Source organism: Saccopteryx bilineata, chromosome 2 (genome assembly GCF_036850765.1).
Source record: "Saccopteryx bilineata isolate mSacBil1 chromosome 2, mSacBil1_pri_phased_curated, whole genome shotgun sequence".
Taxonomy (NCBI): Eukaryota; Metazoa; Chordata; class Mammalia; order Chiroptera; family Emballonuridae; genus Saccopteryx; species Saccopteryx bilineata.
In genome coordinates, this window is record NC_089491.1 from 4,460,494 (window position 1) to 4,477,301 (window position 16,808).

General features: G+C 57.0%; 1 protein-coding gene across 5 annotated transcripts in view; it reads right to left on the reverse strand.

Moving 5' to 3' along the window:
* NTNG2 (netrin G2) overlaps window positions 1-16,167 on the reverse strand; it is a 63,645-nt gene extending 47,478 nt beyond the window's left edge. For 3 of the 5 annotated variants that reach the window (XM_066255890.1, XM_066255888.1, XM_066255887.1), the window contains exons 1-2: window positions 15,620-16,167; window positions 10,923-11,991 (exon numbers count right to left, since the gene is read on the reverse strand). In XM_066255890.1, coding sequence (XP_066111987.1) covers window positions 10,923-11,135 — 213 coding nt within the window. In that variant the 5' untranslated portion in view covers window positions 11,136-11,991; window positions 15,620-16,167. The remainder of the gene's footprint in view (window positions 1-10,922; window positions 11,992-15,619) is intronic. The other 2 variants (XM_066255886.1, XM_066255885.1) reach the window with 2 other exon arrangements.
* Window positions 16,168-16,808: the final 641 nt, after the last annotated feature.

Below are 16,808 nucleotides of genomic sequence, written 5' to 3' on the forward strand. Positions count from 1 at the left end.
TGCCAATCTCAGGACAGCTAACCAGACTTTTCTGTTACAGAACAAGGGCAGGACCGGACAGTGATCAGGGCCCTGGAGACAGACGTTGGCTTTGCACCTGGCTGTGCAGACTTGGGTAATTCTCTCTACCTCTCTGAGCCTCCCTCTCCTCACCTGTAGAATCACCTGTCTCTGTGTTGTGGAGAGGACAGAAAGGGCCTCGCAGGGCGCATGGAGCACAGGGAAGCCCCGGAAAACCGCCATGGAATCCCTCAAGATGGGGCGTGGGGAAGAAGCCCCTGAGCCTGGCAGTGTGCGGGGTCTATCCCCTGCTCTCTCTTCCTGAAGCTCCCAGCGGGGGGGGGGGCACAGTGGGGGACGGGCCTTCTTCAAGCTCTGTCCACCCTCCTGCCTCTCACCCTTGGCCCCACCCACCTGCCACAGACATCCCCTTCCTTTCCGCCTCCCAGCGCGCTGCCACAGCAAGGAGAGCCACGGCTCGTGGGTGGGCTGGCCGGGGGTCTGGGGCCTCTCTGGGCCCGCTCTGAGCAGTGCCCAGCGTGGGGCTGCACACAGGTGAGCGCTCAGCTGAGTGGACCAGATAGCAAACACGTTAACCTCTGGCCACGCCCACCCTGAAGGTGTAGCTAGGACACCCCACTGGCTGCAGGTGGCTTCCAGACAGGCATCCCGCTTACCCACCAAATGCCACCATTGCGAGGTCCCATCCACATAAGTGGATGGATGGAGACCTGGTGTGGGATGCCTCCTGTCCCCAGGGCTCCAGGCCCTTCTTCTGGGAAAGCCCTGGGCTATGGCGGAAACTCCTGTGTTAGCTGTTCCTTCCCTGGAGGCCCGAAGAAGTCACTCCGTCCTGCTGGGCCTCAGTTTCCCCATGCAGGAAGTGGTAGGGGTTAGACTCCATTCATGGTTTCCCAGTGTTCACAGGAGCCCCGGGACCCCCCTGGAGGGGGAGGGGCAGAGGAACAGTGGCGGCCGAATCCCAGGCTCCCACTTTCCCCCGAGCGGTTAGTGCCGCTGTCCCAGACACCGGGGTGCGTCGGGGCTCCAACGATCGCCGAGACCCCTTCCAAACGGCTCTCGCTATTTGAGATGAGGGGTGAGTACCATCGGCATCTATTTCTCACCTACTGAGTCCGAGCATGTAGCAAAGGCGGAGACACGGAGTCTGGTGCTCTGGTGAGCGTGGGGAGAGGAGATATTCAGAGACCAGAGAGAGATCACAGGTCACAACATCTTCTCCCCAGTGACCCTCCTCGAAAGTTAACATCCCAACCAGAAAAAAAAAAGTTAGAAAAAAAAGAGAGAGGAAGGAGGGAGGTGAGAGAGAGAAGAAAGGAAGAGGGGGTGAGCATTTGAGCGTTCCCTGTCCTCCGGCCTTAGCGCGGCTTAGGGGTTAGATGGCCAGGGTCTGCATTTGAGCCCGGAACTCCACCACTCGGCATCAGAGTCTCGGTGTCCCCATCTGTGAAATGGGGACAAGACAGATGTAGCTTCTGCCGTACAGGATACTTGGGAGGGCTGGATGAAATACCGCGCATAGCACGCTCAGGGCCGCAACAGAGTAATTCTGAGAGTCCAGAAATAAACCTTCATGTCTATGGTCAATTGATTTTCAAGGAGGTTACCAAGAACAGTTGATGAAAAGAACAATTTCTTCGACAAATGGGGCCGGTAGGACTGGATATCCACATGCGAAAGAATGAAGTTGGACGCCTATCTTACACCATGCCCAGAAAGTAACTAGAAACGGGTCAAAACCTAAATATAGAAGCTAAAACTACAAACGCCTTAGAAGGAAACAGATGGGTAAACATTTAAACCTTGATTTTTGCAGTGGTTTCCTAGATAAGACGACAAAAGGAAGAAATAGACAAATTAGACAACTAAAACAAAATCTTTTGTTTATATCAAGGGACACCATCAAGAGAGGAAAGGATTATCTGTAGCCTGGGGGAACTGTCTTCAAATCATACGTCTGACAAGGATCTAGCATCCAGAATATGTAAAGAGTATGTACAACTCAACAACAGGACAAACAACTCAATGTAAAGATGGGCAAAAGACTTGACTAAACGTCTCTTCAAAGACACACAGATGGCCAGGAAGCGTGTGATGCCCCGCATCCTTAGTCATTAGAAAAACGCACAGTGAGATACCACTTTACACCCACTAGGTTGACCATAGTAAAAAACAAAAATGGAAAATAACAAGTGTTGGCAAGGACGTGGAGAAATGGGAACCCTCATGCAGTGCTGGTGGGATTATAAAACGGTGCAGGCACCGTGGGAAACACTGAAATCTAAGCCTTCAATATAAAAACGACCGTAGGACCCAGCAATTTCACTCCTAGGTGTGTACCTAAGAGAAATGAAAACGTACGTCCATGAGAGGACTTGTACAGAAATACTCATAATAATATTACTCATAATAGCCAAAGAGTGGAAACAGCCCAAACGTCCATCAACCGATGAGCGGAGAAACAAAATGTGGTCAATAATATAACGAAGACTGCTCAGCCGTAACAAAGGAGTGGGGTGCCGCCACCTGCTACCACATGAACGAACCTCGGAAACAGTGTATGCCCAGGGGGAGAAGCCAGACACAAGAGTCACGTGTTGTGCGAGCCCATTTATATGAAATATTTAGAATGGACAAGTCCACGGGCAGAAAGTGGACCAGCAGTTGCCAGGGCTGGAGGGGGGAGGAATGGGGACCGACTGCTAGTGGGGACCAAACCTCCTTTTGGGGTGATGGAAGCGTTCTGGAACTGGACAGAGGTGATGGTTGTACGCCACTGGCAATGTGCTAAATGCCACTGCAGTGCTCACTTACAAATGGATAGAAAGGCAAATTTTATATTATATATATTTTACATATATATTTTTTATATAACATATTATATATATTTACATATTTTTATGAGAGAGAGAGACAGGGAGAGAGATGAGAAGCATCAACTCATAGTTGCAGCACCTTATTTGTTCATTGATTGCTTTCTCATATGTGCCTTGAGTGGAAGGCTACAGCAGACTGAGTGACCCCTTGCTCAAGCCAGCGACCTTGGGCTCAAGCCAGCGACCCTGCACTCAAGCCGGCAACCCCGCGCTCAAGCTGGTGAGCTTGCACTCAAGCCATTGACCTTGGGGCTCTGAACTTGGTCCTCAGCATCCCAGTCCGACTCTAACCACTGCACCACTGTCTGGTCAGGCTATAGCAATAAAATTTTTAAGTAGCTAATTTCTTGTTATATAAATTTTACCTCAATTTAAAAATTAAACAAAAAAAATGTAAATGCCCTCATCACACACACACAAAAAATTTTTTTTAAATCCTGTGTGGTGATGGATGCGAACTAGCTCAACTTACTGTGGTGATTCGCAATATATATGCATATCAAACCTCATTGAAATCTTCAATCTTAAACAATGTTATATGTAAATTATATTAATTAAAATTTAAAAGCAACTTAGATGATCTGAGAGGTAGCATTATATTTTTAGCACTTGGCTTTCTCTTTGTTTAGATTTTCATTTATGAGACCCCTGTGATAAAGGACGTCGAACTTGGAAAAGAAAGCTCAGTGCTGTGCTGGGTGGGCACAGGACACACAGGGGACCGCCCCTTTCTGCACTGGCGTCCCCTGTGTTGTGTGTGTGTGTGTGTGTGTGTGTGTGAGCAAGGCTGAACCCAGCTGAGATTTCCCCAAGGCCCAGAATGTGTCTGGAAATCACCCAGGAACTGGTTAGTCTGGCCAAAAGCCCAGCACTGCGCAGTTGGGGAAACTGAGGCCAGGGGGCTTAGGCTGGGGTCCCAGCAGCAAGGAGACCGTGCCGGGGCCTCAAGCCGCCCGGCGCCCAGCCGGCACCTCCGCCTGCTCCCACACACCGCCCCCCGCCTGCTGTTGGCGTGCGCTCGGGGAATCAGAAACATGTTTTCATATATTCCAGCAAATCCACTGCTGCTGAAAGCAAACCAGGACCCGTGAGCCGAAGCTGAATGGAACGGGTCTCTGCCTGCTCTGCCATGGCCCACTGTCTGGGCCCCTCCAGGAAAAGGCCTGGCATCCTCCTGGGCCTTCTAGGCCCTGGCCAGGCTGGAGGCAGGAGAGCCTGGGCCGAGGGCTGTGTGACAGGGACAGAGCTTTGCAGCGTGGGCCTGTTCCTGGCAGGCGATGGCTGGGCGCTGAGGGCAGGGGGTACAGTTGCAGCTGATCCTTGGGGCCTGCCAAGCTGTGTTCCAGCCTCGTGGCCCAGCCGTCCACGCCCCGGGGGCTCCCTCAGGCCTCTGCCCGCCCACTGCACCTTCCTCCCCGCCCTCCTGCCGTGCCCTTGGCCTGGACCCTAGAGGCTGGCTACGAGCCACACAGAGGAAGGGTGACTGATCTAGGGGGCCTCGGGAAGCCTCGGTTTATTCCTCCACTAAGTGGCACAGTCACATCCTCGCCCCCACAGGCATGGGGGGCACTGCATAGGTGGACAGGCTTGTCTCTGTCATCCACACGATCTCCCCTCATCACCGGATGCCCTTCCGGTGCTCGTGCCATTTCTGCTGCCCTGACCATCGTCCCTCTGATTCCTTCCAGCCCTCAAGGCCACAGACCACCCAGTCCACCCCGGTGCCAGCCCCCAAACCACCCCAGCCCAGCAACTGTTCTCCATGTTACAACCTTGGCCAACGGACCATCTTCAGTCTCTGTTGTCTGCCTTGACTCCTCTGTTTGTCCCTCAAGCTGAATTCTAGGATGGAAAACAAGAAAACCAATCCCCTTTCTGGCACGTTCACTCGGTGCCAGGCACCCCTGAGGCTCGCACAGGCTTTCCTCGAGGCTGGGTCTAGATCACCCCCGTCTCCAGACGCAGACGGGAAGACCGAGGCTCACACTGTCCATCATCCGGCCCCTCTCCTACTGCGTGTGGGGTCTGAGGCAGGCCGTCATGATACGTGCCCTAGGGGAGGAAGATGAGAATGCACCCCGGATCAATCAGGGCTGGGGAACACAGAAAGCGAAGAGAAGAGGAAGATGAGCCTGGAGAAGGTGAGGCTATGTTAACTGGAATGTTCTAGAATCTCTAAGCCTCTGACTGTCATGGGGAAGATGTCCCCTCCTGGTCCTTTCCTTTCCCTCCTGCACCCCAGTTGCACTGCCCCCTACCTTCTAAGGGATGTCTGGACCCAAACCCACTCTCCTAAGAAAAGTAAGGGGTGAGGATCTCGCTCGTGTGGCCCCGGACCTCGCTCGTGTGGCCCTGGACCTCGCTCGTGTGGCCCCGGACCTCGCAGGCAGTGCTGCTGCGAGTCCTCCCTGTCCCCCAGGAAGGAGACTTCGCCGGGCATCAAGATGTCATGCGTGGAGCTATTCTTGTCCTAGACTGGGCCCTGCCTCGGGCATTTCAAGAGACAGAGCGGCTTTAACGAAGGGCTGGGTGAAGCTCAGGTTCCAAAGTCACTTCCTGCTTGAGGACAGAGCTGCGCCGACCTCCTGGTGTCATCTGATCACAAACCCCGTGGCGCAGGGACTCTAACGGAGAGAAGTAGAGGCTTTCGGTGCCTCCTCTGTCCTGATCAAAACCCTAGTTCTTCCTGCAAGGCTCAGCTCTGATCTCTCCTCCTCTGCGAAGCCTTCCTGGATCACACAGTCCTGCTACCCACCCACCCATGTGTTCACTGCACGCGGCCTGAGCACTGACTGAGCCCAGAGGGAGGGAGGGAGGGAGGGAGGGAAAGATGAACAAGACAACCCTGCCTCTGAGGAGCTCATCAGCCAGGAAGGAAGCACATCAGGTGCATATAAGTTGTGTGACTTGAGCGTCTGTGATGTGCCAGGCACTGTGCTCATGGCGATCCTGTATGCATATTCTATTAATAGCGCCAGTATAAGGCAATAAGGCTCAGAGAGGTTAAGCATCATGCCAAAGGTCACACAGCATGGGATGCCAACCTCTACCTCTCCACCCCTAGGGCCTGAGCTCTTAACCATGAGGCCACATTAGTCAGAACAATAGCAGGGATGTGTCCAGATGGGGATGTTCTAACCCACCTGGGCTAGGGAGTCATGAAAAGCCTCCTGGAGGAGGTGGGGTTCAACCTGAACCTCAAAAAATGAACTGGGGTTATCCAGGTAAACGGGCAAGCCTCCGACATGAAGACGGCCAAGGCGGGCACCGCAGGGGAGGCAGACAGCCTGGGCCCAGGCAAGGAGGGTGTCGGAGGGCTGACGGGGGGCGGCCTCGCCTCTGGCCCTCACGGCTCTGTGTCCCTCTCGGGGGTGACGTGGACGTACAAGTGCAATCCCACCCTGCCATCACCACTGTGCCTGGCCGTGAGGTCTGGCCTCAGGTCCGCCCACCCGAGAAGTGTCACCGGGAGTGGACGGAGGCTGGGAGGGGTGTCCCCACGCTCTCCTCTCTGGGTCTGAGGCCAGAACGCTGAGGAAGGAGGGTGCCTGAGCCAGGCGGCTGGGCAGCTCAGGGCTCCCGGGGGGAAACACTTTTTTGAACATGGAGGTCTGGCAGGCGGTGGGGCATCTGCACGTGGTGTTCAGTGCCCTGGTGGGGAGGGGTCTCAGGACTCTAAGCCGGGCCATCTACCTTAATCAGCCAGGCAGACCCCCACCCCCACCAGGGGAGGGATGGAGGGCATGTGCTCTGCATCTGGGTAAACTGAGGCACGGAGAAGGTAAAGAAGGTTTAGAGAAAGACGTGTGCTTAAAGATGAACTTTCACAGCCTTCCCTCGGTGTTCTTGTCTGCCAGGACCAAGGCATCCATGTGCTCACATCTCTTAAACACGACGTTGAATGTTCCTCCATGTCACCGCGGAAGAAGTGAGATGATCGAGACTGGATCAAGAATAATATCAAAGCCCCACACTGACACGGAGCTTACTCTCTTCAAGCACAGGTGGTATTCTGAGCCAGATGCCTCCTCCTCCCAGGAAGTTGGTTGGGGGGTGGGGCGCGGCAGCCGCCATCATCCCCCGTGACCGATGGGGAAACCGAGGCGCAGAGCGTTTACAGACTTGCGCCAGCTCGCCAAGCCCGCGAGCGGAGTGGCAAAGCCAGGATGCCGGCTCAGGCCTTCAGGTCCCAGGCCTGTGGCTCTTGCTGGAATATCATGCCTCCTCCTCTCTCTGGAACCTTCTCCAAGGACCCCAGCATGCAGGGTTCTCAGCTCCCAGCTCCGTCCCCTCAGTCCTGGGGCCTCTGTGCAAGCCCTGCTCTATGTCTTCCCACTTGAGCAGCAGTCCCCCAACCCCCCACCCCGCAAAGATCCTCTGGGAACAGCAACGATGGGTGACACTGGCCTCTGGGAACAGCAACGATGGGTGACACTGGCCGGCCAATTAGGGGGAGCAGCGGTTCTCAGACCGGTTCTCAGACGTCCCCTGTGCGAGTCCCCGTGCGAGTCCCCTGCATTGGCCAGGCGGGTCTGGGGCGGGGCCTGCCTGGCTCCCTGCACTTCTAACCAGGCCCAAGAACGCACTTTGGGCAGCAAGTAGGTAGCTGTAGGATCCTGCCTGCTCTGTGGCTGGTGTTCTTTCTCATTCTCTCTCTCTCTCTCTCTCTCTCCTTCCTCATCGTTTCCCTCCTGAACCTCAACTGTGAGCTCATGTCTCACAGGCACAAGGGAACTCTCCTTCAGAGAGCCATGGGGCTGCTCCTCGTGGCCACGCCCCCCTCCACCCTCCTCCCCGCCCGATCCAGGAGGTCGTGGAAGGGGCAGTTACCCTCCAAGGCTGAGGAGCCCTTCTGAGCCCCTTTCCTCCCCTCCCTGGCCCTGCAGTCTCACCAGCCAGGCCCTGGGAACCGAGGGGTGGAGGGGCGTCTCCCCTCTCCTGCGGCCCTCGATGCAATGTTGCCCTTGCCCAAGAACCCTTGCTTGACAGCTCCTTCCTATTATTCTCGTTGTGCATCGAGCGCCAATCGGTTTATATTTATTCATTTATCTTGGTCTTCCCTCCCTCTCCCCTTCCTCAGCAGGTTGGAATTTACAATGCAGTTCTCAGGTGGCTTTGCTGAAGGACACAAGCCGGGGGGGTGAGGGTCTGCACCCCGAAACCCTGAGAAGGGCAGCCGCCCCCTGCCCCTCCGGCACACACTCGAGGTGCTCTGGGCTCATGCTCCTGTTGGCTGGATGTTGGGACCGCCCGGCACTCACTGCAGGAGGGTTGCCTGGGAACAGGGACCCACTGGGTGGGCAGTGGCTGGGTTAAGGGGCCAGTGGGTCGCCTGGCCATCATTAGGGCATCCCCTGGTGGCCAGTTAATAACACCTACTGTGGCCAGAGTTGAAGCTGCCTGGACACGTGTGGTCTGCCTGCTGCCCCGAGAATGGAAACATGGGGCGTGGCCTCCTGAAGGCAGAAGGGAGGCCAAGAAAAGGCAGGGACACCCCCCAGGATGTAATGACAACAAGAAGAAGCAAATAACAGGCACTGCATCTGGAGCGGCTGCAATGTGCGAGCATCGTGCCTGGGACACAGGCGGCCAGACAGCACCCCTCCCCCGCACTGTCCAGAGGAGGAGACCGGAGCTCGGAGAGGGGAGATCAAGCCACCTGGCCGGTAAGTTCCCAGCCTGCCTCCCAGACCCAGTGACCTTGGCGGGATTTAGGCAACACCTTCTAATCCCTAACCTGGGATTAGAGCAGCACCCGCCTCAGAGCAGCCTAGAGACAATGAAAAGGGACGCACAGGGACCGGCTTAGGAGATGCGTCAATCAACGATGGTGCAGGCGCATGAGTCCAGCCGGACGCGACCCCTCCTCCCCACAGAAGCCAGCCCCCTTCCCAGGAAAACCTGCCCTCCGCCTAACGAGGCAGTGTCATCGGCTGCATATTTATAATCAAAGACAGAGCTGACGGCGTCCTGTCATGAAATATTCAAGTCCATCAGACAGGTGTCCAGACGCTGGAGGACCCAACCCGAGAGGGACGGTGGAGATCTTTTCTCGCTCCTCACCTCTCTTTCCCAGGAGAAAAGCAGGAGGGACCAGAAGCCTCCTCCCAAGCCCAGGGCTGGAAGACAGCTGCCTGGGCTCAGGCGGGTCAGCATCAGGACCGTGGCCGTGACCGCCCCACCCTGGCGGCTGCACTGGGTTCTCTGTGTGCGGGCGGAGGGCCAGGGCCAAGGGCAGCCAAGCCAGCTTTGGCCAGGAGAGGGCCTTGGACTTGCATCTGATGGTCAGTTCCACTCCTCCAGTCCTTGACCAGAAAGAAGCTGGTCCACTAAATGATTATTTAGCTGCCAGGCCCCCCTGTTCCCCAGCGCATTAAGGCAATGATTCATATTTAAGAGAAGAAACATGGTCAAGACTCTTAACACGAGAGGCAGAAGTTGATTCTGTGCAGGGAGTGTGCACAGAAGTCCTCACAGGAGCTGGGCGGGCAGCAGCCTCCGATTCGGACTCAGAGCAGGACTCCCCCCACCCGGCCTTGTCCCTGACCTTCGGGGGCCAGCCTCCTTGCCCATCCCCGAGCCAGCGAAGCCAGTGAGGCTGTGGGGGTCCCCATGCCTACCCGGCCCCCAGCTCCCAGACTTCCCTCCGTCCCTCCTCACCTGGCCCAGCACTACCCACAGTGACAGCCTCAGACTGCAGCACAGCCGGCCGGGGGCCTGCCTTCCTGGGCTGACCGCTCTGTGGCAGGACGGAAGCACCCCGGGGGTCTGAGGCCTCCTTGGGAGCCTGGTAGGGACACTGGCTCAGTCCAGCCATAACCCCTTGGGAGGCTCCCCCAAGGACCCCCCAAGGATGACACTGAGCCCCTCCCAGAAGCTCCTGCAGCCTGGGTGCCCTCCCCGGTCTCTTGCCGGGCACGGGGCCTCCGGAGCAATGTCCGGAAGGGATGGCATCTCTTAGCAGGCAGGTTAGCTCAGTGGCTTTGGGGCCAAACATCTGAATCACAGTTTCACCACTTCCTCCTGGTGTGCGACATTAGGACTCAGTTTCTCCATCTGTATGATGGGAATGGCAACAGCTAACATGTAGGGGCTCCTTGCCTTGTGCCAGACCCTCTCCTGAGCATTTTACATTGACATGTCTAAATTAGCTCACGTACTCTTTACAACGACCTATGAGTGAGTGCTATTAATGTACCCATTTTACAGATGATGGAGCAGAGGCCCAGAGATGCCACTGGTCCAGAGCCATCTCCTACAACTCCTTCTTTAGATAACACAGATTCACCCGGCTGAGCCGGGGGGGGGGGGGGGGCGTCTGTGGAGTGACGCAGACCAGGCTCCTAGCTCATGCCCGAGAGGGGCTTGCATAAATGACCCCACTATGATTACTGCTGCTGTTGTTACTATTACTTGAGTACTGAAGTACTCTGTGGCACATAGGGACGAAACTGGAGAGGGCATCAGCCACACTGTCCATTCTGGTCTGACCCCTCCTTCCTCCCTCACGAATATCATCTGCTCTTCCATTGCACCTCCCCCTGCAAAGTGCCAGCTCGGTGCCTGGCATACCCTGGCCTGGCAAAACTGTTTGCCGGATACGATCAGGTGGGATAGGAGGTTGTCAGGCAGAAGGGATGAAGAGAGGGATGTCAGAGCGTCACTTTGCAAACGGTGCCTTGCTCCCTGGCCCAGAATGCTGACCTCCTACAAGGGAGGCGGGGCTTACCTGGGAGGCTGGGTCTGTGACCACTATGGTCTTCCCGAGAGAGGAGGATCTAGTGGTCTGCTGGCCACGAACCCCCTCCCCCCAGAGTAACACCACATGACCGACCCCAGAGTCCTCAGAGCGGCCTCTGCTTTGGCACATTTCCAAGGTGGGACAGAGCCTTGGTCCCAATCCCAAATGCAGGACAGTTAACTTGGCACCTTGGTCCCCGCCCTCTGCTCACCCATCCCAGGCATCTGCCCCGCCCCCTCCCATTGGCCTGACCAGACGGAACAGCGGGGGGCGGGCTCACTCACGTGGGAGCAGAAGCGCTCCGGAGGGTCTCCGCAGGTGATGCCCGAGGGCTCCACCTTCACCTTGACGTAGTCCTTCAGACGCATCACCTTGGGCTGGCAGGCGTAGAACTCCCAGGTGGGGCCCTCGTCCGAGGTCACCCAGGACTTGCAGATGTCGTAGTCCCCGGCGGCCAGCGGGAGGCAGTGCAGGAGGAGAGTCAGCAGGCGCAGCATGGCTGTGTTGTCCGGGGGGGCGCGGCCCGCAGAGGCCCTGGAGAGGCGGCGGCTGGGTCAGGCGGGACTCTGGGCCTCAGCATGGAAATGCCACATCGACCAGGAGGCAAGGGAGGCCGGATGTCCCAGAGACTCGGGGCACAGCCTAGGAACAGCGAGGAACTTGCTTTTTTTCCCAAAAAGGCTGGTACGGAAAACTCCGAGCCAGCGTTTCTCAGACTGCTGATGGGCAGATCAGAAAGTTGTCCATAACTCGTGTCCTCCTAACCTTGGCATTACACCTCTCCCTGAGGTGAATGTGATCAAGTCAGGTGGACTCTCAAATTGTGACAGTGGGTGGAAATGGGATCTGGAGGAAATCCACGGGGATCTGGCATGGGGCGGGATCGGATTGCCTTTAATTTGTGTCCTTCCGATCAATCCACGTCTTTAAAGAGCCCTTCATGGGTGATGTGCTCAACACTCCTGTAAAGCAACCCTCTGGCCTGCGTTGTAAAGATAAAATAAAATCAGGGGTTGGACGTGTTAGCTGGAAGCGTGTTCCCTCCTTGGGCCCGGACTTGGCATCTCAGAGCAATAAAAGAGATTTCTTTTCGTATGGGCTTAAAGTGACAACAACGGTGTGGCTGGACTGGAACAGAAAAATAAAGCTACTGAGGTATTATTCACCGGGGAAAAGCTGATTTGGCTCTGTTTTGGTGGGGACAGGCACTAATGGGGGCCAGCTGACCTTGGCTGGTAGCCATCAGCAACTTGTTATGAAGTTTCTGAGGCTTCAGCTCAGTCCATGCAGGTACCCAGCATCCGGCTTGTCTTTCATTGTAAGAAGGGAGGAGAGCTCATTAGCAAACAACACCTGCAACAAATTAAAAAGAGAAGAAGGGGGGGGGGGATAAAGATGTATAAGAACAAACGCTCTCTGGCAAAATGTGCAAAAAAAAAAAGACAAAATAAAATGAGGCTGCATTAGCAAGGTCTCCCGAGAAAACTGCATTGTTTTTTTATTAATATTGGAGTTGCGCATTTGGAGACCAGGCACCTTATTTAAAAGGCGATGCATTTTCTTCTTGCTTAATGGGGGCGTTAGGCCAGCAGAGGTGCCCTGCTGGCTTAGAGTGGGCAGCTCCCTAAAACATTCCCAAGTAGCCAAGATTGAATGGTTGCTTTGAAATACCAAGTCAAAATGTCAAAGCAGAGGTGAGATTCTAACTACAGGCGCAATGGGACTGTCCATACACAAGTCCGTACAGGTCAGCAGAGTGGTCCACGAGCCGGCAGACAACTGGGAGCCATGCACTCATGAACATCTCCCCAAACTCTGAAGTGGTGAGTTTAATTTTTAACTCTGACAAGGGATGTGGAAGATTTCGACAGAGGTGACAATGGTATGTCACTTAGCTTTTCTAATCAAGGCCAAAATTTTGCCATCAGCCCCGGAGGGAATGTTTATAAATGGATCATTATTAACTTATCGCTTTACTATTTTAAAACTAGTGGTAATTACTTAGAAGCCCAAATAGATATAACTAACATGACTTATATTGCGAAAAACAGGACTCCAGCAAGGTGGAGTATTCCCAGACACTTGATACATCGTCACCAGGAGAATTTGAGTCCAGCCAGTGTGGGATCACAGCCAAAAACAGTAGCCAATAGGGCAAAGGTTACTGCAATGAGTCACAGCAGAAGCGCCTGCGTTATTAATTATTCTGGTTATCATGCCTATGATTATTGCATCTAAATTTCCCAACTGCTGCAGTCTGGGTGCTAACTTCAGCCTGATTCCCACCTGACATCCCTCCAGCCACTGTACATCGAGGGTCCCTGAAGAATTAGCTATGTTTCCATGAAACTCCATTCTGCACTCAGACACAAACACACTCCTGCAGACACACCACGGGAGGGGTGGACATTGTCCCAAGGAGGGGGGGGTGCGGGTGGCTCAGCAACTCCCCAGGTGAAGCCAGTGCCCCCAGCGCCAGGCCCAGATGGTCAATCTGAATTAGGGTGGGCCCTGCCCCTCTCTCTGGCTGAAGCACTCTTGATGGAGATGGATGACCGGCAAGGGGACCATATTTTCCTGTCTCACCTCTGGCTGTTCCTAAAGAGAAAACCTGTTATAGAGTCTGCCCAGCCTATTGAATGCGCTCCTGGCTAGAAAACTCTCAGAAAAGAGCCCGCCTGGTGACTATTTTTACAACCCGAGAAAAATGTAGTAAAAATAAAATAGCGCGGCCGGCAAAGGGTTGGATGCCTCTACCCAAGCGGGCCTTGTGCCGCCCAGAAAACAGCAGGTCCCTAATTAATTCTTCCTGCCGCGGAGTCCCAACTGTTCACTAACAGGTAGGGGGGCCGGGCTGCGGGCTTCCTCCGTCGCAGGCCCAGCGGCTGCTCGGCTGCTCCGGGCTTGGCCGGCGCGGTACCGGAGGGCGCGGGGGAGACCCGGGCGCACGGCGCGCGGGGCCGCTTGCGAATCTATTCATTCCGCCGCGTTTCTGTTGGTTTAAACGCCATGCCTTCCGTGGAAAATGGAGTGTGGGGTGGCGGACAACAACAAAATCGGCCGGGCGCGGGGGGCGGGGTAATGAATGTGTTTATAACTAGTCAATCAGTTAGGCGTTGCTGCCATCGTAAGGGAATTGTGAACTCAGCACGCGAATATTACAGTCGGTTTTTGCCAAAAAAGAAAAAAAAAGAAGAAGAAGAAAAAGGGAGGGGCGGAGAGCTGCCAACAGTCCCCGGAATCAGGAGGCGGAAGACGGGAGAGAGAAGCGAGCAGGGAAATTTCAGAGTGAGAGGTTGTATCCCGGTGGACTGTTTTCTCCTTGGAAAATAAATCTTCACCTGATATTATTAAGAAACTGCAGCTCCCCAAAACAAATGGAATCGATACGCTTTATTTTCTTTTAAGAGTCCTCAGGAGCCGAGGGGGGGCTGATAGCCAGGGTATTAAAACCAGAAAATTAGATTTTACCAGGATTTCTGAACTCCGATTTCTCTGTCTTATTGAATTAGCGCCTCTCCGAGCTGGCTCCTCCCGGACTTGCCGGCCGCGCCTTCGCCCCGTGGGAAACTTGCCGCCGTGGGCGCGGAGCCCCTGGGGTCACTGGAGGGTGGCGCTGGGAGTCTTACCGGGGACCCAGCCCACCCCAAGCTTCCCTTTCCCTCCGCAGCGGTGGCAGTCGAGGAGGGTGAAACGGCCTTGGGGGGTGGGGTGCGGGGAAGAAAAGGGGAGCCCTCCGGGGTCACCTTCCTACCCCCAGCCCCAGGCCGGGGCAGCGTGGCTGGCTCCCTGCTGGCGCGCGTCCTGGTTGGGGAGGCCCCGTTGCCCCAGTCCCAGACCAGGAGCCTACTCAGCTCCCGAGGACCCCACGGCCTCTCTGCGGCCGCGCAACCCCAAGAAGTTGAGCGCCGGGGGTGGGGCGCGAGGAAGAGGCCTCGGCGGGGCAGCTGGGGCCGGACCCGGGCTGGTCAGCTTGCCGACGCGCACGCGGAGGGGTCCGGGTGGCTCTGCGCTTCGGGTGGGCTGCAAGGGGCGTGCACCGCACACGGACGTGTCGGGCAATCCTGCAGCTGCTTTTTTGTCTTCCGAAGTTGAGTGCAAGCCACGGGAGCAATTCATAATCACGCCTTCAATAAAGGCCCGGGCAGGCACCAAGGGCACCCCTCATTGGGTATAGTCTCCCTTAATTAGAAGACACCGAGCAAAACGCACGGATTAGTTGCATCCTTTTCCCCAGCTCCACTGCCAGCAGCGACCCCCCGCCGAGGTAAGCAACTTACTCCGGAGCGGGCGACCCTGCGAGCCCACGTCCTCTTCCTGCCTTCCTGCCGCTTCTGTTCCCCCCAACTGTGTGCCGTCCAGCCCGAGGTTCACTCCACACCGTCCCCAAGCCGGTCTTTGCGCAACCCCCTCCCCCATGAACCCTCCCCTCCCGGCACGGAAAGAAGTTTCCAGTCCTGGCTGGCCAGGAGTTTCTCTGTGCAACTCACACATATACCCAGCTCTCCGTCCGACGGGGGGAGGGTGGGGTGGGGGCTCTAGGCGGTGGCACTTAAATCGGGGTAAGGGAGTGGCTCAAGAGAAGGGTTAATTTTCTTTTCACAAACACATCTAGGCATTCTCGCAACATCCATTCCCACCGCGCGTGCACACACACACACACACACACACAGACGCGCGCGCACACACTGGATGGAAAAAGACCCTGGTGGAGAAAAGCCAGCCAGGAAGACAAGCTACTCCTTTAAGATGCTGCTACAAATGCACACTCACACACCCCTCTCCGGCGGCTCCAGCCCTCCGCTAGTAACAGCCGCTACCAAACAACTTTTGCAGCCGAGCCTTTGCTGGGCTTCTGTAAGTGCTCCCGGGCCCGGGAAAGCCTGCACGGTCACCGAACCCCTTCAGAAACGAAACCAGGCTGGCAAAGCTGCAGCGCCTCTCCCCCCGCGCACCTCCCGGGCTCTCCCCGCCGCCTTACCCCGGCTCGGAGCGGCTTCCCGGAGCGGAGACCCGGGAGGCCGGGGGCCGCCACCCTCTGGCGCTCCGCCTCCCCGCTCTGCTGGCGCCGGGTGGGGGCGAGGGCTCAGGACCGCGAGCGGGTGCTCCTTCCCCGTGCCGCTCCCGCCGCCGCTGTGGCCTCCGCCGCCGCCGTGGCCGTCAGAGTGGGGCCAGGGAGCCCTCCGGCCGCCGGGGGGGCCGCCCGCAGCCGTCCCGGAGACGCGGGCCGGGGGAGGGGGCCGCCCGCGCCGCCAGCATCGCCCGCCCTGCCCAAGCGGGAGGTCGCCGCTAACAAGTGCAAACTTTTTGGCCCCCCTGGGCGGCTCGGAGAAGACCCGCGCTCGGGCGCCGGGCTGCCCCCAGCCCGGGTGGGCTTCGCGGCGGCTCGTCGGGGCGCCGGGGCATCCCCCCGCGCGCGATGCGGGCCAGATGGCGGGGCGCTTCACGGCCCCCCCGCACTCCGCTCCAAGTTAATGCCGAGGCTAAATCCTCCTGCCATCACTCACGATCACCATCGGGGCTTTTATCTCTCGGTCTGATCCGGGCTGCGTAACTTCCTCTGTGTGGCTTTAACACACCATCCCACCACGGAGCAACGGTCTTCTTAAAGGTGCAGGAAGGAAATACTGCGAGACTCGGGGGACGCGCCACGGCCCCGGGAGGGGCGCCGCGAGCAGGGGCGTCCCAGTGGGCCCGCGGCCAGGGTGGCCCCAGCAGGCGGCCGCGGGGACAAGACAGCTCTGGGGGGGTCGCTAGACATCTCCTCCCGGCCCGGGGGCCAGCGGGTCCCTGTGCGCAGAGCGCATCCTCAGCCAGGTCGGGTCAGGCTCCCCAGGCCTGCAGCTTCCTTTTCCGAAACCCAGGGTCCTGACGGGGTGCCAGCGCCCATGGGCGTGGGGGCTGCCCCATCGGCATCAGGGAGGGGACCAAGTGAGTCAGTCTGCCCACCCCAACAGCCAAGGGCTCAGGGTTGCTGCTCTGACATCTTCCACGAAATGCTGCCGCCCAGAAGGCCCCGAGCAGTGGGTAAAAGGGTGGGTGGGTGGATTTGGGGAGATGGGGAGGGGGAGCGATTGGAGCGCACAACCAGAGCCTGAACACCAGCTGACACATGCCGCCTCCACCCTGATGGGCCCTGCTTTTGAGAAACCAAGCCGTTTCCAGAGGGA